The sequence below is a fragment of the Pogoniulus pusillus genome, chromosome 33, assembly GCF_015220805.1.
Source record: "Pogoniulus pusillus isolate bPogPus1 chromosome 33, bPogPus1.pri, whole genome shotgun sequence".
Lineage (NCBI taxonomy): Eukaryota > Metazoa > Chordata > Aves > Piciformes > Lybiidae > Pogoniulus > Pogoniulus pusillus.
The window spans coordinates 4,456,140-4,475,618 of NC_087296.1; the positions used below are offsets into that span (position 1 = coordinate 4,456,140).

The window sequence follows — 19,479 nt, forward strand, 5'->3', positions numbered from 1 at the left end:
GTAATTGAAGATGACAGAAGAAATATTTACTTCTATTAATATATCCCTAAACTATTAGATGCCAATTTGATGCAGCCATGGAAAAGGCAATTCTGATCCTAAAGCATTTGAAGTATTTTGATTATGTAAAGCTGTAATAAGAGCTGATCTGTGTACAATTCTTATTGCCAAGGTTAAAGGAAGATAAACACTATCTGGAAAAGGTGAAGACTGAACATGAGGACTATATGAAGAGCAGTAAAAGTTACCTGGTTGATGAGTTGTAGTAAAATACGTCTCTAGGTGCCAAGGCTCCTATTTTTCCTGGGGAAGCTATGCCACTGGCCTGGGAACAGCCCAAGATTCAAAAAATGGCTTGGGTTGGAAGGGACCTTGAAGATAATCTAGTTCCAACCTCCCTGCCATGGGCAGGGACACCTTCCACTAGCCCAGGTTGCTCAAGGGCTCATGCAGCCTGGCCTTGAACACCTCCAGGAAGGAGCAGTCACAATCTCCTTGGGTGACCTGTGCCTGTGTCTCACCACGCTCACTAATTTCTTTCTAATGGCCAGTCTAAATCTGCCCTCCTCAAGCTTAAAGCTGTTTACTCTCATTCTATCACTACAAACCCCTTAAAAAGAAGTCTCTTCCTGACTTTTCTTGTAGCCCCTTCAAGGTCCTGGATATATTTTCATGTGAAAGGTGTTTTTGAAAAGTATTACTTCTTGATAATACCTATTTAAGAACATTACCTTGACTGGATCCCACTGATCAAAAGCACTTGGAAATTTATATGAGAAAGCCAGCATCTTGTGTGCAAGTGGCAGACTTATTGGGTAGCATTTCTCAAAGATGCTTCCACGGTTTTCCACCAGAGAGCTCAACTTGCTGTAGATTTGGCAGCACAGAACGCGAGGCTTCCGCCCTCCCTCGATCTGCACTTGTGGTATTGACATTTTTTCAAGTTCTTCCTGGTTCATGAAAACATAATGAAAGATGAGAATCATTAACACCATCAGATTTGTAATCATGGCTGACAGCAAGATTTGCTGTGAACTGTCAAGGGTTTCTTGAGTGTGTTCTCAGCCACCATTAGTCAGTAAAATCTTATTTCTGATGACAGTTGTCTTCCTGCCCACTGAGGGTTTAATTAACTATCACACTATTAAAAACAAACAAAAAACTCAAACAAAAGTCCAGTCTGACAACTCTGAGGAATCTACTAAGGTAGAGCTAAAGCTTGAGAAGCCACTCTATTGTGGTAAGACCTCATGTGGAGTACTGTGTCCAGCTCTGCAGCCCTCAACGCAGGAAGGACATGGACCTGTAATTCGAGGGTATCAGCAGTATCTAGTTCTGATATGCAATCCTGTGACTCAGATTCACTGAATGGCTTGGGTTTTGGAAGGGACCTTAAAGATCATCCAGTTCCAATGCCCCTTCCATGGGCAGGGACATCTTTCACAAGCCCAGGTTGCTCAAGGCCTCATACATCCTAGCTTTGAACACCTCCAGGGAGGGAGCATCCATGACCTCCCTTGGGCAACCTGTTCCAGTGTCTCACCACCCACACTATATGATACCACTTCTGTGGGATTTCTCACCTTCTATGTAATACCTGCAGCATTATGTATATGTAGTGGTTCTGGGTGTTACTCACACAATGAATTCACCCAGACTAGACTCAGCCTGCTGGAAGTTAAGGAATCAAGTTTTCTATTCACAGCTTAGCACAAGATACAAGCAGATATTTACACTGTATTACGGATATTTACAGCTACACACAGAAACATACAAATTAGAAGTAACACAGAAACACAACACCCCTCTCAGCAATCAGAGTGCCCAGGAGGGGCTCCCAACCACCCTTCCACCTTCTTTCCACCCCCCTCCCTTAACCCAGAATCTGCCTTGCGTGCAAGGTGAGTTGAAAGAATCAGCAAGGGAGGTTAGAAGGAAAAAGATTAGTTGGGTTACACAGATCCAGCTAGGAGCAGTTAATACAGCAGAAGCCAGAGAGAAACACAGACTCCAACTGCCTGATCTATGTTTGTGTCCTTGTTTTGATATGTCTCAGCAAACCTATGAGTGAATTATTTCATTGCTTTCCTTGTCACAGCTTATAATCCATTTTTTCTCATTAAAATATTCCAATTAGACTCAAACCAGCAGGGTATAATGAGCAGAGGATTAGGTACCTGTACACCTTGCAAACTCTCTGTTTCTGATTCAAACCTCTCTGTAATTTCATTTTGTATGCGCTCAACAGCATCGATTTCCTGTTCTTCATCCTCCTCTTCCTCTTCTTCTTCTTCTTCTAAAAACTCTTCTTCAAGTATAGCTTCAACATCGTCATTCTCATCCTCCTCCTCCTCCTCAGTGGCTTCATAATGCTCTGTATGTGCTAAAGCCTGGACAGGTAAAATATTTTGTTGGTTTGTGTGTATGATACAGGTGTTTTGAAGGAACAGATTACCAAATTACAGACAGTTACAGCCTAGAAGTGACCTTGAAAGATCATCTTGTCCAACCCCTGTGATGGTTTCGGTGTTACCTGCCCCCCTCCCCCCACTTATGAAATCACTCAGACTAGACTCAGCTGAGCTGGAAATTAGAATGAAGCTTTATAGTTACAGCTTAGCACAATATACAAGCAGGAATTCACAATCTATACAGCTATATGCAGAAATAGACAAGTTAAAAAGTAGTACAGAAACACAACAGCCCTCCCAGAAACCAGAGTCCCCAGGAGGGGCTCTCAACCATCCTTCCACCCTCTCTCTACCCCTCTACCTTATCCCAGACTTTGCCTTAAGTTCAAGGTGAGCTTGGAGAATTGGCCAGGAGAGTTAGGAAGCAGAAGAATTACTTACACAGATAGCAGGTTAGAGAGAGAAGTGCAGGCAGCCAGAGCCAGAGAGCAACTCTGTTATCTATATTTATGTTCTTGTTTTTATACATCTCAGCAAGCCTATGAGTGAAGCAGACATCACCACTGTTTCCTTTTCACTGCCTATAATCTAATTCTTCTCACTAAATTATTCCAGCTAGCTTCAGACTAGCACAATCCCCCTGCTAGAGCAGGATCAAATCACATTTTTTTTTCCTTCATTAGAAAAATAATTAATTCAACAAAGCCTCAATTTGGGATATATCCTATTTCAAAAGGAAACACAGAGGTATTGCAAAGTACATACAGCACTGAGCCAGTCCCAAGAGTGCTTTAAAAAGCTGAAGTTCTACACAGCAGTTCTGATAAGAAGAGCATTTTATTTCACACACAGTGCTGTAGTTTGGCAGGGCTTTGTTCTAAACAAGCTTGGGAGCTGAAAATGTGGTTGTCAGAATTTGAGGAGCAGTCAAGTAGTACATCAATGCATTTATAAATGTGCTATGTAATTGTGTTTGGGCAGGAAACTTGGCACAGTCCTATTCTGGATTAACCATGGATTTGACAGGGTACTTAAAAACATGCCTGATAATTGCAGTTAGTGAGGCTACTCTGATGCTTACAAATTAGATACATAAGAGTATTGCTAAATTGAAGAACACAGAACTCTTTTAAAACTGTTTGTAATTGATATGGGTCAATACTTTCTAAACCAATTTAAATATCATGTCAAATCATTTTTGAAAGTAGAAGTTTCTGACAGTCTATTACAGAGTCATCACAGAATGGTCTGGGTTGGAAGGGACCTCCAAAAGGTCATCCAGTCCATCTCCCTCTACAGTCAGCAACGACATCCTCAACTAGATCAGGTTGCCCAGAGCCTTGTCCAGCCCCACCTTGATTATCTCCAGGAAAGAGGCCCCTACCACCTCTCTGGGCAATCTGTTGCAGTGTTCCACTACCCACATTGTAAACCTTTTTACTGCTCTGCATCGCCTTGAAAACTCTGCAATTAAAAGTTCTAGAGACTTCTACGATGTGAATGCAAACACTTCTATTTAAATCTCTTTTTATTAACTTGTTTTCTTACCTCCTGCTTCCTTTGCTTTCGTTCTGCCAGAAGTTCTTCCCTCCTCCTAGCAATCTTCTCATCCTGTTGGTGAAAAAAGATGTGAAAAGATGTTTGCTAACTGCCTTAGCAGTTGTTAGCCTCGGAACTGGATGCCATGGAAGAACACTCAGTGTGTAACTGAAAACTCTATTGCAGTGCATTTTTTTTGATGGCCATATTCACATTCTTTGTCTAGTTGCCTTTTGCCCAGAACTTCCCAAATGTCTAACACTTTATCAGATATTTTGTGAGCTGCAAGATAATGAAAATTTCTGTACCAATTAATTGCACAGAGGAGGAAAGGAACCCTGATCTCTTTCAGATTCTGTGCTGGTAAATCTAGGAATGCTGTCGCTGTGTCTCCTGGTTGCTTTATGCATTCCTCTGTGCGCTCTTCACTGCTTTGGGAGTTTCAGAACCTGTGTTCAGACCTCTGCTGCTGAAATTACAAAAATAAAAAGGAGGTAGGACTGAAACCTTACCCTTATTTTTGCTTTCAGGTCTTTCAGTTTCTTTTTCTTTTCCATTTTTTTATGCTGAATTTCTTTCCATTTTTGCAGGCGTGGAGGAAAAAGGCGATCAAGAATGTCACTGTCCTCTACTTCAATAAAAACTGCAACATCAGGACAGAGTCCTCTCTCTGACAAATACTGAGCTTCATCTACAGTACGAGGGAAACCATCCAGGATAAATCCTGTGGATCTAATTGGAAAGCAAGATATTTATCGTCACACAGTGTACTTTACAGTGGATGGAAATGAATGGAATAGATGAGATATAGAAGAAGAGATCTTTCCTGCTGAAATGACATCCTAAAAAGCCAACCTTCTTTCTAGGAACTGATGATCTTGTTTATACAACAATAATCCACATGTATCACAGTGTTATGGATGTGCTTTTTGATATAAAAGGAAGCCTGTGGTGGATACATCACTGGAGTGCAGATCATAATGCATGCACAAGGTAAGCTGATTGTGTTACTGCAAAGAACACAGATAGTTGTCTTTGCTTTTCAATATTTACAGTATATGGAAACCAGTACTTACAGCTGGATGCAGCTACAGCTCTCCATGTTTTACATGAAAACACAAAAGGTTTCTTCACATTTGTGGCCTGTAGGCCCATGACAAGCACCCAGCTACTCAGGAGGTTTAATCCGATTCAAGTGACTAAGTACTTCTGTCACGTTCAGTGCAGAGCCCAGAAGATACTCTGTTACTGTCAAAATACTCATTAAAACACAGCAACAAAACCAAGGAGAAGTGGGTCATGATTCATAACAAGTACAAGTCCACTGAAATAATCTCTGCAACAGTTATTTGTAATTGTGGACACAATGGATGATATACTTCCTAAGATTAATTAAAGAGAGAGAGAATCTAATTACAGTTACCGGAATGGCTCTTTCCTCCACCAGTCAGGAACAATGTTATCGAGGACTTCTGCAGGCAGTGCCTCATTATCCACTAGATTTGCTTTGATTGCTTCTTCCTCCTCAGTTAACTGCACTTCCTTTATATAAAGAAAATGCACCAAAAACATTTAACCAAAACAACCAGAGAAAAAAGGAGGGGGAAGAAAGAAAAGAACAAGGGGGGGAGGGGAAGAAAGGAAAGAAAAAAAAAAAAAGGTGGGGAAAGAAAGGAAGGAAAGAAAAAAGGGGAGGAAAGAAAGGTAAGGAAAAAAAAGAGGGGGAAAGAAAGGTAAGGGGAAAAAAGGGGGGGAAAGAAAGGTAAGGAAAAAAGGGGGGAAAAGAAAGATAAGGAAAAGGGGGGAAAAGAAAGGTAAGGAAAAAAGGGGGGGAAAGAAAGGAAAGGGAAAAAAAGGGGGGGAAAGAAAGGTAAGGGAAAAAAAAGGCAGGGGTGGGGGGGAGGGGGAGAAAGGAAAGAAAACAAAGGAGGAGGGGAAGAAAGGAAATAAAGATTTACCTGAAACATTTTGCTTCAAGGGAACATTTTTAGCCTCCTGTGCAACTGCAGCCCATGCACCTAACTGAACCTGCATATTATGAACCCCTGAAGGCAACCAAACCTTCCCACTATTATTCTGAACTTTTTTCCCTCAGTTTCTCTTAGCCCCCTTTATCATCTCTCTCTACTGTGCAGAAAACAAAACTATGCATCATTCCTGGAAATGGTTTGAGGAATGTTTGTGGCATTATCAAGAACAATTATTTTCAAATTTCCTTAAGAAATTAATTTGACAGAAGTGATTTTTAATCACACTAGAACTTTATGAGAATTTCCTGTTCTGGTGGGTTTGTGTCTGGACAGGTTGCCCAGGGATGTGGCTGAGGCCCTGTCCCTTCAGACATTCAAGATAAGACTTGACATGGCTCTGGGCAGCCTGCTCTGATTAGAGGCGATCCCTGGGTTGGACAAGATAATCTCTGAGGCCCCCTTCCAACCCAGTGCAACCTATGACACAATATAAAGATCAGGTTACTACCTGTTTGTTTTTTTCTGTCTCAGTTTCAGTTATGCTCCAAGAGAAGTCTTTCAGTTCCTCTGCTAGAACTGCAATTTTATTGTCATCTTCTTCAGGTTCTTCTTCAAAACTGGGCCCAACCTTCTCTTTAGTTTTGGGTAAGATCAGTTCCTGCAGATATTCTTCAAACTGAATATGGAAAATGCCCAATTTCTCTGCTATCTGTCTTGCACAAGTACTTTTTCCTGCTCCATGAGTCCCAAGTAAGCACATCCGTAACGGAGGAGCCTACAGGAAAAAATGGGAGCATTTTATAGCCGTTTGGAGCCCCAGCACACTCACTTCCAAAATGTCATTCTAAAAGTTGCACCAAAACCAGGCAAAGCATTTTGCATTTTATTTTTTTCCAGGCTTCCTATTGCTGTTCCCAACAATCTCCTCTCTGCAAATACTGAGCACTGGGGCAGCTGATGCCAGTAGGTACAGTGAAATTTCAGTAGACAAAACTGGTAAACTCTCCCTTCTTTTATCCTTCTTCCACTTACAAGTTAAATGAAAGCCTTAAAGAGGGTAAAATTCCCCCAATGTATGTGATTTGCTGGAACGTGTCCAGAGAAGGGTGACAAAGCTGGTGAAAGGCCTGGAACAAAAACCCTAAGAGGAGAGGCTGAGGGAGCTGGGGGTGTGCAGCCTGCAGAAGAGGAGGCTCAGGGCAGAGCTCATTGCTCTCTACAACTACCTGAAGGGAGGCTGTAGCCAGGTGGGGTTGGGCTCTTCTGCCAGGCAAGCAGCAATAGAACAAGGGGACAGAGTCTCAAGTTTTGCCAGGGGAGATCTAGGCTGGATGTTAGGAGGAAGTTGTTGGCAGAGAGAGACTGGCATTGGAATGGACTGCCCAGGGAGGTGGTGGAGTCACTGTCCCTGGAGGTGTTCAAGCAAAGCCTGGCTGGGGCACTTAGTGCCATGGTCTTGATGACTGGCTAGGGCTGGGTGCTAGGTTGGACTGGATGATCCTGGAGGTCTCTTCCAACATGGTTGATTCTATGATTCTATTTGTTAAATACGTTATTATTATTGTAGGACAAGTTAAATGAAAACCTTAAAGAGGGTAAAATTCCTCCAATAAGTGTGATTTGTTAAATATGTTATGATTATTGTAGGCCTATCTAATTTTCCTCTCTTTTCTGCTTTTTTTTCATCATTAATTCAGTGTGCTAATAAAGAATCATTAGGGAAGCAATGTGCTTTATTTGTTTCAAAAACCTGCCTGATATCTTTGCTGTTACCTAGTACAAAACATAAACAACACTAAACAATTATAAATTACCATTTAAATCTGTTATTATCTGCTTAAAACAATTCTGAAGCTTCTCACTTGTATTGGCCCATTGTGAGCCACGTAGTCCTCTGGGTTCCTCAGAAATTTATCTCTGTACTCAGGAGTTGAAAAGTAGTAAAGTTTTTCTCGATATTTAGCTGCATGTTCATAGAGTCCTGGGCAAAGGACAAAGTTCTCTTTCAGACTGACTGGACAAAAGTGTTTTGTGTCTCCCATGTGCCTTTTCTTTTCCTTAAGTTTTTCTTCATCCTGAAAAGATTATGAAAGTCTTACTGTCCAATCTAGTGAGAGAAACACTTAAAGGGTCAGTCTTTCCTCCAATTAGAAATTATATCAGAGTTAGGTGCTGAAGACCAAAATTAAGCTAAAATATCTATGATAAAATCTTTTCCTGATGTGTTCTGGGAACTGCTCTTCTCTTGCTTCTAACTGTGCAGAAGCAGACTTGTTCAGAAGAGGAGGAGATGGCATTACAAAGTCAGAATATTATCCAATAAAATTGATTTCATTGTGTCTTGGCAGAGGGGAGATTCAGACTAGATGTTAGGAGAGGGTTCTTTACAGTGAGGGTGGTGAGACACTGGAACAGGTTGGCCAGGGAGGTTGTGGATCACAGAATCTTCTATCACATTCTGTGATAGAAGTTCTTTCCGGTGAGGGTGGTGAGACACTGGCAGAGGTTGCCCAGGGAGGTCGTGGAGCACAGAATCACCCAATGTGATCAAAGACCACATTGTGTGATTCTGTGCTTCACGACCTCCCTGGAGGTGTTCAAGGCCAGGTTGGATGAGGCCTTCAGTGATCTGTTCCAGTGGGAGGTGTCCCTGCCTATGGCAGGGGGTTGGAACTGGACGGGCTTTGAGGTCCCTTCCAACCTAAACCATTCTATGATTCTAATTCAGTAGTGCTGCATTAGACTATATGGATACTCTGTACTGCTAAAGTTGGGGATGGGAACCTTCAAATATAGGATGAAAAGAAAAGCAAAGCAAAGCTGGAGCTTTAAATGAATTAAAGTAGGTATCTGAAAAGCATCAATAGCTGAGATGAAACAGAGATTGCACATCAAGCCTCTGCATCTTCTGCTGTTTATACACTGCCTCACAGAATCACTGTTGACAGAAATCAAAGTTCACATTTGTTTCTTTAACAAACCCCCTCTTTGCCATCTGGCAGAACTAGGCACATTCATTCTCTCTATTAGCATGGGGTATTTATGCTTCTCAATGGAGTAAAACTGCTATCAGCCAAACATAGGGATACAATGAGGTGTACTGGAGCATGCACTGCTGCTGATTTTTCCTAAGGAGGCTAAAAGTGAACCATAAGAAATCAGGTGCAAACTCTGACTTCTCTGGAGTTATGTTGAAAGTGAAAATAAGTTAATTACAATAAAAGCATGAATAAACAAAGCCAGAACACTTACTTCTACTTCTTCATCTTCACTTTCTTCTTCTTCAACTTCTTCATCTTCCCCTTCAGCAGTCAGGTCTTCTTCTTCCTCCTCTAAGTCTTCAGCAGACAATTCCCAACCATGGTATTTAAAAGGTTCTGAAAAGGTTATTATTTGGTTGAAGTGAATTGGTGTTTTCAATGGGAACTTGTAGTAAAAATGTGTTATATAAGCACACAGAGGTAGTACCATTACTGTTTGCAAAAGGTTTTTACAGGGAAGAAAAATCTGACAAATTTTATGTGGTTATAAAGCTAGTACAAAAGGTGGTTTGGTTAATAGAACAATGAAATTCTCCTAATAGTAAGAAACAATGTATTAATGTAATTTATTCAGTGGTTCTTAGAGACTTGAGCACACGAATGAAGAAAGGTATTTTGCCAAAACATTATCAATATCTTAAAAATACAGGTTTGAAGGACAACCCCTGCAGGTGGGCAGGTTAGATTATTACAGCCCCTGACAGTCTTGTGGACTTCAATGGATATTAGCATAGAATCACAGAATTGTCAAAGCTGGAAGGGACCTCAAGGATCATCTACTTCCAGCCCCCCTGCCATGGGCAGGGATACCTTAGATCAGATTGCTCAGATCCCCTTCCAGCCTGGCCTTAAAGACCTCCTGGGATGGGCTTCCACCACTTCCCTGTTGTCTGTTAATGACCCTTTGTTAGCTCTCCATTTGTCAAACCAGTATCCTGACATGAACAGACGGAACAGGATATCAGGTAGTGACAGGACTGGGGGGAATGGAGCAAAGCTGGAGGTGGGTAGGTGAGACTGGATGTGAGGAGGAAGTTCACCATGAGAGTGGTGACAGCTTGGAATGGGTTGCCCAGGGAGGTGGCTGAGGACCCATCCATGGAGGTGCTTAAAGCCAGTCTGGATGAGGCTCTGGCCAGCCTGCTCTAGGGTAGGGTGTCCCTGCCCATGACAGGGGGTTGGAACTAGATGATCCTTGTGGTCCCTTCCAGCCCTGACTGATTCTATGATTCAAACAACCAACTGAGGAAAAGCACTGTCAGAATGTTGAGCAAATTAAGTGTAATATTTGTATAACCATATGTACATATTTGTCAAATCTATATATTCCCCACTCTTCCTGTGCTTTAAAGGCTGCTAGTGTGCCTTTCATGTCACCCACAGAACACAGCATGTCCTGTTTCCACTTCAGGTGAATGATAAAGAACTGAGCATAACCTACTCCCCACCCAGTGTATTCATCACACAAGCTCTTCAAACTTTAAGTGCAAATCACAACCAGTATGACTTACTTTCCATAACCAGCACAATTTGATTAAGCAGACTTTCTGGAGTTTGCTCAACAATCTCTAAAACAACAACTTGAATTAGAGGAGACTGCTTGATTTCTGACTCCACTGTTTGCCAGTCCTGCATGAAAAGGTCAAGCTTCCTTTTAATTGTTTCCATTTCTGGTAGATTTGGAAAATCATCTTCTGCAAACCCAGGGAGCACAAGTTCTGAAAAATCAAACAGTACATCAAAGGCAATCATAGAATCAACCAAGGTTGGAAGAGACTTCCAAGATCATCCTGTCCAACCTAGCTCCCAGTCCTGTCCAATCAACCAGACCATGGCACTAAGTGCCTTATCCAAATCTTTTCTTGAACACCTCCAGGGATGGTAACTCCACCACCTCCCTGGGCAGCCCATTCCAATGCCCATCACCCTCTCTGGGAAGAACTTGCTCCTAACATCCAGCCTAGACCTCCTCTGGCACAACTTGGGACTGTGACTGGTTGCCTGGCAGAAGAGACCAACCCCACCTGGCTACAGCCTCCCTTCAGGTAGTTGTAGAGAGCAATGAGCTCTGCCCTGAGCCTTCTCTTCTGCAGGCTGCACACCCCCAGCTCTCTCAGCCTCTCCTCACAGGGCTGTGCTCCAGGCCCCTCACCAGCTTTGTTGCCCTTCTCTGGACACGTTCCAGTACCTGAACATCTCTCCTGAATTGAGGAGCCCAGAACTGGACACAGGACACAAGGTGTGGTTTGACCAGTGTTAAGTACAAGGGAAGAATAACCTCCCTTGACCTACTGACCACACTGTTCCTGATACAGGCCAGGATGCAATGATCCTCTCAAGCGATCCTCCTCTGGACTTGCTCCAGCATCTCTGTGTCCTTCTTATGATGGGAATGCCAAAACTGGAAGCAGTATTCAAGGTGAGGTCTCAGCAGAGCTGAGTGAAGGAGCAGAATATCCTCTCCTGCCCTGCTGCCCACACTCCTCTGGATGCAGCCCAGCACACAGCACTGCTGGCTCCTGAGGAGCTTTGCATCAACCAATACCCCCAAATGTCTTTCTTCAGAGTAACCCTCAAGCCTCTCTGCACCCAACCTGGATCTGTACCTAGGACTGGCCCAATCTAGTAGGATCTGATAGGAAAAAATAGAGAGCAGAAAAATTAGCATACACTGCAAAGAAGCAGCTTCATGTTTTGACCTAGTTCAGGTTCAGTTACTAAAGCTGTTGTAGAGTGCTCAGGCTGTATGTCAGATACCTGTACTTTTTCAAGTGGAGGAATGTTCTCTTTATCTGAATAGAAATACAATGCATACCAATAGCTGTTTTTCTTCTTCAACACAAGATCTCAACGTAATCAAGGTAACTATAATGAATTAAACCTTCATTTACTCAAAGATAAACATTTCTTAAGATAATGTGGTAAAATTGCAGATGAAATAGAAGATTTAGGGGGAGAAAGGAAAGAGGGCACGAAACAGAGTGACCTGTAAAGGGAATGCCTTGATTCCTGGGCACTTAACATCTAATCATCGTAGAGCTGCTGAACATGCTTTTGACCAGTTACACAAAATAGAAACTGTGGGTGTTAAAATAGCCTGAAACTGAGATCTCTTTGTTTAGAGAACTGGAATGCTACCATTTCACAACCACATCTGCAACAGAATTGAAACAGGGATTAGTTTCTTCTGACCTTCAAGCCTTGTTTGTGTGATTTAACCACTAAATGAGGCCTCCTAAGGGTTAGGACAAGGTGCAATGGGTGCAAGTTGCAGCAAAAGAGGTTCTGCCTCAACACATGGAGGAAATTCTTGACTGTAAGGGTCACAGAGCACTGGCACAGGCTCCCCAGGGAGATTGTGGTGTCTCCTTCTCTGGAGACTTTCTAGGCCTGTCTGGATGTGTTCCTCTGTGATCTGTGTTAGATAGCATTGTCCTGCTCTGGCAGGGGGGGTTGGACTTGATGATCTCCTTGGGTGCCTTCCAACCCCTAACATCCTCTAGCCTGTAATGCATCTTTCCAATTGTGCAGTGTTACAAATGTACAGAAATTAAGGGACTATCTCCTGCTTTTTCAGAGCTAACACCACCACCACCAACTACAACACTACTACATGTATCAATTAATTTAAAGAATACTATATCATGGACTCCCTCTGTGGATATTCACAACTGAGAAACCCAAAAAATGCTGCCTCTAATGCAGCCATGCCTTCATGCAGTAACTTGTTTAATGAGTAAGGGAAATAAAAGACCTTAATGTCTTCAGATGCATTGTGCACACATTTGCAGTATCAATTGTTTAAGATCAGAGAAATCCCCAAGCCTGTGTCCTAACACTGCCTCATGAAAATTAAACAAGAGGTAGAGACTGAAAGAATCCATCAATACGAAGAAGAAATTCCTAAGTACTAGTCGTGGCAAACATGACAAAACCATACCAGACTGTCAAGTTGGGTGAGCAAGAAAAGCAAGGGTAGCTGCTGCCACTGCCATGCATTTTGCTGGAAAAGCCTGAGGGCTGTCAGCTTTGAGGCTTGAATGTAGATATTGAATCTGTGCGAGTTTGACACGTCAACAGCAAAGGAGAAAGATAGCAATTTGTTCCTAGGGCTGCAATTAGTATCCATTTGGACACTGTAAGGCTCTGAAAGACCTGAGACAACCTTGTAGCTCAGCTAGAAGATGACACTGACGTGCCTTGATGGTGCCATCACCACCTTGTCCTTAATAAACCACAAACATCTCCAGGCAGCAGCAGTGTAATATTTCTGCTGCTGGTCTTATTTCCTGAACTCATTTAATTTTCAACCCTGATTCTCTTCTTTTTCTTATCATTTTTTCTTTTATGTGATGTTTTAATTAAGTCTGCTATCAGTGCCTTCACCTAACAGACAGAAAAGCACTGACTGAAATGGTCTGCTACTGCTGTAAGCCTGCTGGGCCTCACACGGTGCACGCATGCTGCTTGTCTCTTGCCAGAAAGGAAGCTGCAAGAAAGAGCTTGAAATGTGGGTGCAGTAATTTTCTACTTGGCTATAATTTTCCTTTCCTCTTTTTGTTTCTATCTTGTTTTGAGTGAAAAGGCAGGAACAGATTTTGACACAAGCAACAACAGGTTCAGTCTATTCCAATGCACTTTACTGATTTTGACCAAAAAAAAGAGGCCCATTACTACTACTTTTCCTTACATAACTTCCTACAGATAAAAAGATTACTAAAAATGAAGGCCTTATGCAATGTCTTTTTTGTATATAAAATACAACTCCTAAAACCATTTAAAACCCAGAGTTTTATGGCTACTCCTTGGCATTAAGCAGGCCAATGCTCACTATATGAAACTGCAGCACTGTAACATTTCAGCTTGCCCCAACCTGAAAAATCCAAACTGTTTTTCTGCCTCATGAAGAGTCAGACTGCCCTGTTAACAGTTTCCTTCCTCTCAGAGCTAAATGTCTCTCAATATTCTCTTGTGGATTGTCAAAGAAATTCATAAATGCCATTTTCCCCAAATTAAGCCAGATCAAAATGTGTTGTTACTAAGTAGCAAGATCTCAGTGACTGGGTACCAGTAAGATTCATCAGGAAACAGGACTAAATACAATGGTCAGAGTAGAGGTGCTGCCTAACTTGTTAAATGTGCCACTAACTAAACCATGTGCCACTTCACAGAACAGGATCTGGGGCTTGTAATAGGCAGGCAGCTGAATATGAGCCAGGAGTGTGCCCAGGGGGGCAAGAAGGCCAATGGCACCCTGGCTTGGATTAATAATGTTGTAGCCAGCATGAGCAGGGAGGTGATTGTCCTCTTGGACTCGGCTTTGGTGAGGCCACATCTCAAGTACTGTGTTCAGTTTTGGGCACTGCAATACAAGAGAGACGTGGAGGTGCTGGAGCAGGTCCAGAGGAGGGCAACAAAGCTGGTGAAGGGCATAGAGAATAAATCTGATGAGAAGGAAGTAAGGGAGTTGGGGATGATTAGTTTGAGGAAGAGGAGGCTGAAGGGAGACCTCATTGCTGTCTACAGCAACCTAAAGGGACATTGTGGAGAGGCTGCTGCTGGGCTTGTCTCACAGGTCATTTGAAATAGACCAAGGGGAATGGCCTCAAGCTGAGACTGGAGAGGTTTGGATTGGACATTAGAAAAAAGTTTTTCACAGACACAGTGGTCAGAGACAGGAATAAGCTGCCCAGGGAGGTGGCGTAGTCACCCACACTGGATGTGTTTAAGAGTTGCTTGGATGTGGCACTTAGGGACACAGTTTAAGGTGGATCTTGTAGAGCAGGGTTCTAGGTTGGACTTGGTGAAGATCACCACATTCGGTGATTCTGTGGTCCACAACCTCCCTGGAGGTGTTCAAGGCCAGGTTGGATGAGGCCTTGAGTGACCTGTTCTAGTGGGAGGTGTGCCTGCCTACAGCAGAGAGGTTGGAACTGGATGATCTTTTATGTCCCCTTCAACCTAAATCATTCTATGATTCTATACCCATGGGACATCTCACCCAAGCCTCAGTTCATCCCTGACCCCAGGGAGTCACCCAGTGCCTAGGGCCAGAGCTGCCCTGCTCCTAGCTGGGGTGATGGAATCAGCTCTGTCTGCAGGGCTCTGTCCTAATGGCCATGCTGCCACACTGTGCCCCAGCTCCCTATTCCTCAGGGAAGAGTTGGCATTCACCATGTCCTGACATGCTGTCCTCAAGATGAGCTGCAAAACTGTATTTTATTAACTGAGTCACTTTTAAATAATAGCTTAACAAATAAGGATTTTGGCAAGTATTTCTCTGTTCTTTTATAGCGAGGAATACTTAATGAATCTCTTCTCTTTGAACAGCACAGATATTAGACTGACATCAGTGGCCAAATTTCCCTCTGTTTGAATGATTTTTAGTCTATACATCAAACAGGAATGCAAAAGGGCATATCATTAAGCAGAAACACCATGTAGGTTTCTAATAATGTGATCTTGAATTGGAATCCAGGTTTTGCTTGAGAATGTTTATGAACATTTGCATTTTCATTCTACATATGGCATGCCATTAATTAGCCCCTGCAATGACATCTTTGTCTCTTGCCATGCCTCTGAATAGGAACATAAAAATACTTTCCTTTTTATGTAGATTAAAAAGATGTTGTGTAAATGGCACAATTAATTATGTTGCGTTCAGCAGTGATGTGTTCCAAATCAGACAGAGATGTAGCCAAGTAAAACCTGCTTAAATTTGGGCAACTCTAATGCATTATGTAATGATGATTCCATTAGGAACACTGATTTGAAGTAAGCTAAGGATACATTAATAGCTAGGATACACTAACTGCTTTTTTGCACGTGTCAGCCCTGGCACATTCACATTGTAGCAATCACATGTGCTGCCTTGTGAACCACAGCTCTGTTCATAGCAATCAAGTATGGAAGGTGGGGATGTGTGCTGTTTGGATCATCTGTTATAGTCCTGCCCTTTAAAAACCTCTCCATTCTGAGTAGGTCATGGAAGTTTGGAAATAGAGAGGTAGAATAATGGATTTAAATGAACATTTGACATCATCTGAGACAGAATACTGAACATGGTAACAAATCCACTCAATAGTGAGCTTCCCCACGATTTATTACACCTCTCCTGACAGGCCTTACTACATTAGCAAATTTTAGGGGCTGGAAGGGACCTCCAGAGATCATTAAGTTCAACTTTCTGCCAAAGCAGGATCACCTAGGGCAGGTCACACAGGAACACATCCAGGTGGGTTTTGACTGTCCAGAGGAGACTCCACAATCCAGGCAGCCTGTTCCAGGGCTCCAGCACCCTCACATGAAGACGTGCCTCCTATTAGGGACAACTTCTTAATTTGAGCACAGGTTCTTTACAGTGAGGGTGGTGGAGCACTGGAACAGGTAGTCCAGGGAAGTGGTTGAGGTCCCTTCCCTGGAGGCACTCATGGTGAGGCTTGATGGGGTCCTGGGTGACCTGGCCTAGTGGGCATGTCCCTGATGAGTGCAGGGGGACTGGACTAGATGATCTCTAGAGGTCCCTTCTGGCCCAGACCATTCTGATTTTATGTTGAGGTGGAGCTTCCTTTTACCCATTGTTCCATGTCTTATCAGTGTGCACCACCGAAAAGAGCCTGACACCTTTCTTGACACCCACTCCTCAGGTATTTAGACTCTGATCAGCCTTCTTTTCTCAAGACTTAACAGCCCCAGGTCGTAGGAGAGATGTTGAAGTCCTGCAATCATCCTTGTAGCTCTCTGTCAGACTCTCTCCTGCAGATCCCTGTCTCTCTTGAATTGGGAAGCCCAAACCTGGACACAGTATTCTAAATGATGAACCAGACAGTGCTCCAGCTTCCACTCTAAGCATTAACTCCACCAAATTACCTCTATCAGAGTTTTCCTGCTTAAGGAAATGTATCCAGCAGCAATTTTTTATAGATTTTTAAACAGATTACACAGGGCTAAGCAAAGTGGAGATACTTTCCCCTGGAAAAGTAACAAAGAAAAAAGATTGTATTTCTATGGAAAAGGGACAACTCCAAAATTGGACAACCTAAGGATTGTTTGGTTTGGGTAGTTGAACCTTATCATGACAGAAAAAAGTTGCCTCCCTGTCAGTTTCAGACTGAGTCTCAGGGATCAAAAATACTGATTTTTTTAAGACTTGACTTCTAACTTTGCCACTAGATCTAAGTTATAATGACTCTGCTTGCAGAGATGATCTCTAGAGCGAAGATGTTATTGAAGAAAAAAGCAATGTAGTCACTAAAAATACTTGAAAAGGCAGTAATGGATTAAAAAATAATCTAAAAATGCAAAGAAGTTTCCTTCAGAGGAGGTAGTGGCCTACCTAACAGTGCTGCTCACAGAGGTGACAATCCTCACCAGCCGTGAATCTGGAGTTTTCACAGGGAATGCCTCTGTGGCAGTCTCTCATATTCTTTTGCTGTATGTCTTTGCTTTTGCTAAGCACAGTTACCATAGAGACAAACAATCCTCCAAAGGCTTTCTGCCCCCATGTTCTCCAAATGAGTTGCTGGGGAAGGAAAGGCTTTAATGTCTTTTTTTCTCGTGTTCTGCTAGTATTAGCTATGTCCATATTCAGCAACTCAGTCCATATTCAGCAACTGAAAAGCTGAAAAAAGCCTTCTTTCCTACACTCTCTAAGCCCCTCCAAAGCTAGGACTGAGAAACCAGAAGCCAGCATGCCTTCTTCATTAGTTTAGCTAGCAAAATAAACAGAAAGACAAAAAATAGAGGGGAACAGATGTCAGTTCCAAGGAATGGAACTGTCACCTTTTCATTATGAACAGATTTTCATTTGTCAGTTTGAAACAGACCATGGAGGGTTGTTTTTTAATATAGACTTTTCATCACTTATAAACATATGCTGCCAACTAATTTTCAGCATATTGCAGTGAATTTACTCAGACAGATTTACATGTGTATAGATTTATGGTGTTTGGGGTAAAAAAAGCAGTTTGGTTCACACATTAGGTGACTCTAATGCATAAAAATGTCTCCGTTTAACAACTTGCTGTTTAAAACACAATGCTTTATGTTGGATTTTCTTCTCTTTTAGGCTTTGACATATGCTAAAAATTCTAATAGATACTACCTTCTAGTATCTAGTAGATACTACCTGGTAGTAGCCTTCCAGTATCTGAAGGGAGCCTACAGAAGGGCTGGGGAGGGACTATTTACAAGGCCTTGTAATGAGAGCATGAGGAATAATGGGTTTAAACTGGCAGAGGGGAGATTTAAACTAATTGTTAGAAAGGGTTCTTTGCAGTGAGGGTGGTGAGACACTGGCACAGGTTGCCCAGGGAGGTTGTGGCTGCTCCCTCCCTGGAGGTGTTTCAAGGCCAGGTTGGATGAGGCCTTGAATGACCTGTTCTAGCAAGACGTGTCCCTGCCTATGGCAGGGGGTTGGAACTGAATGAGCTTTGAGGTCCCTTCCAACCTAACCCATTCTATGATTCTATAAAAGCTAAACTATACATTCTTCAAAACCCAGGCTGTCCCATTAAGGATGAGTTGCCTTAAAAGCTTTTTTTTTGAGAGAAGGCTACTGCAGGATTTCAAATATTATATTCATTAGCTCATGATTCTCTGAAGTTCCTCATGCTGCAGGAACTTACACTAAAGAGAAGAAAACATGAATCCATGTGAATTCTACCAAGCCATCAGCAGGACAATGGATGATGAAGGAAAATACAGGACATCTTTTGATCATTTGCATTCAAAGTTAGAACTTTTTTTGAGAGTGCACAAACCTGCTGCATTATTTTTAGTAGGAAATACCAACCTGCTTTTAATTGCATTGAGAAGTGTTGAGGTAACTTGAACCTACCTTTAGAGGAAAAAAAAGTTAAGGGATGATATTTACATTCAGTTTTCAAACTTTGCAGGAAAGGAAGGCACACAATTCTTGACACTAGAAAGTAAGAGAGATTTTATGTGCTGCAAAGCCTACCTGTAGGTTTGGACTCTTCTTCATAACCTGCTGGGTCACTGGGCTGCTTCTGGGGCACTTGTTCATTTTCAGGGGGAAGTTGCTCATCATTGCCCTCAGATTCTGCTGGTACAAGTACAATCATTAATACTTTTAACAAGCACATTTTAACATACAATTCTTGATACTGGCAAGTAAGAGATTGTGTGCTGCAAGGCCTACCTGTAGGTTTGGATTCTTCTTCATAACCTACTAGGTCACCAGGCTGCTTCTGGGGCATTTGGTCAGTTTCAGGTGGGAGTTGCTCCTCCTTGTCTTCAAAGTCTGTTGGCAAAAGTACTTTATTTGCTTTTGATACGTACAGGAACACAGACAAGTAGAACAAATTGCAATGCTCTCTGATACATAAATCAAGCGTCTATAATGTAACCGGAGGAAAAGGACATGCAGAAAAATCTGTGCGAAGGGGATGACACTTTGTTAAGGCTGTCAACATTGCACATCCTTCAAAGGCTTCAGTGGAAACAAGTGTGGCACAGAAGCTAAGCATATCTGAATTTTTACACTCTCTAAACAAT

The 19,479-nt window shown here is 42.4% G+C and overlaps 1 protein-coding gene across 1 annotated transcript in view; it reads right to left on the minus strand.

Annotated features, from left to right (window-relative positions):
* AK9 (adenylate kinase 9) overlaps window positions 1–19,479 on the minus strand; it is a 46,307-nt gene that overhangs the window by 15,385 nt on the left and 11,443 nt on the right. The window contains exons 17-27 of the mRNA XM_064170023.1: window positions 19,124–19,225; window positions 18,923–19,024; window positions 10,473–10,679; window positions 9,173–9,297; window positions 7,783–7,995; window positions 6,429–6,695; window positions 5,374–5,492; window positions 4,463–4,682; window positions 3,960–4,022; window positions 2,178–2,390; window positions 732–950 (exon numbers count right to left, since the gene is read on the minus strand). Of these exons, the coding sequence (XP_064026093.1) occupies window positions 732–950; window positions 2,178–2,390; window positions 3,960–4,022; window positions 4,463–4,682; window positions 5,374–5,492; window positions 6,429–6,695; window positions 7,783–7,995; window positions 9,173–9,297; window positions 10,473–10,679; window positions 18,923–19,024; window positions 19,124–19,225 (1,850 nt within the window). The remainder of the gene's footprint in view (window positions 1–731; window positions 951–2,177; window positions 2,391–3,959; window positions 4,023–4,462; window positions 4,683–5,373; window positions 5,493–6,428; window positions 6,696–7,782; window positions 7,996–9,172; window positions 9,298–10,472; window positions 10,680–18,922; window positions 19,025–19,123; window positions 19,226–19,479) is intronic.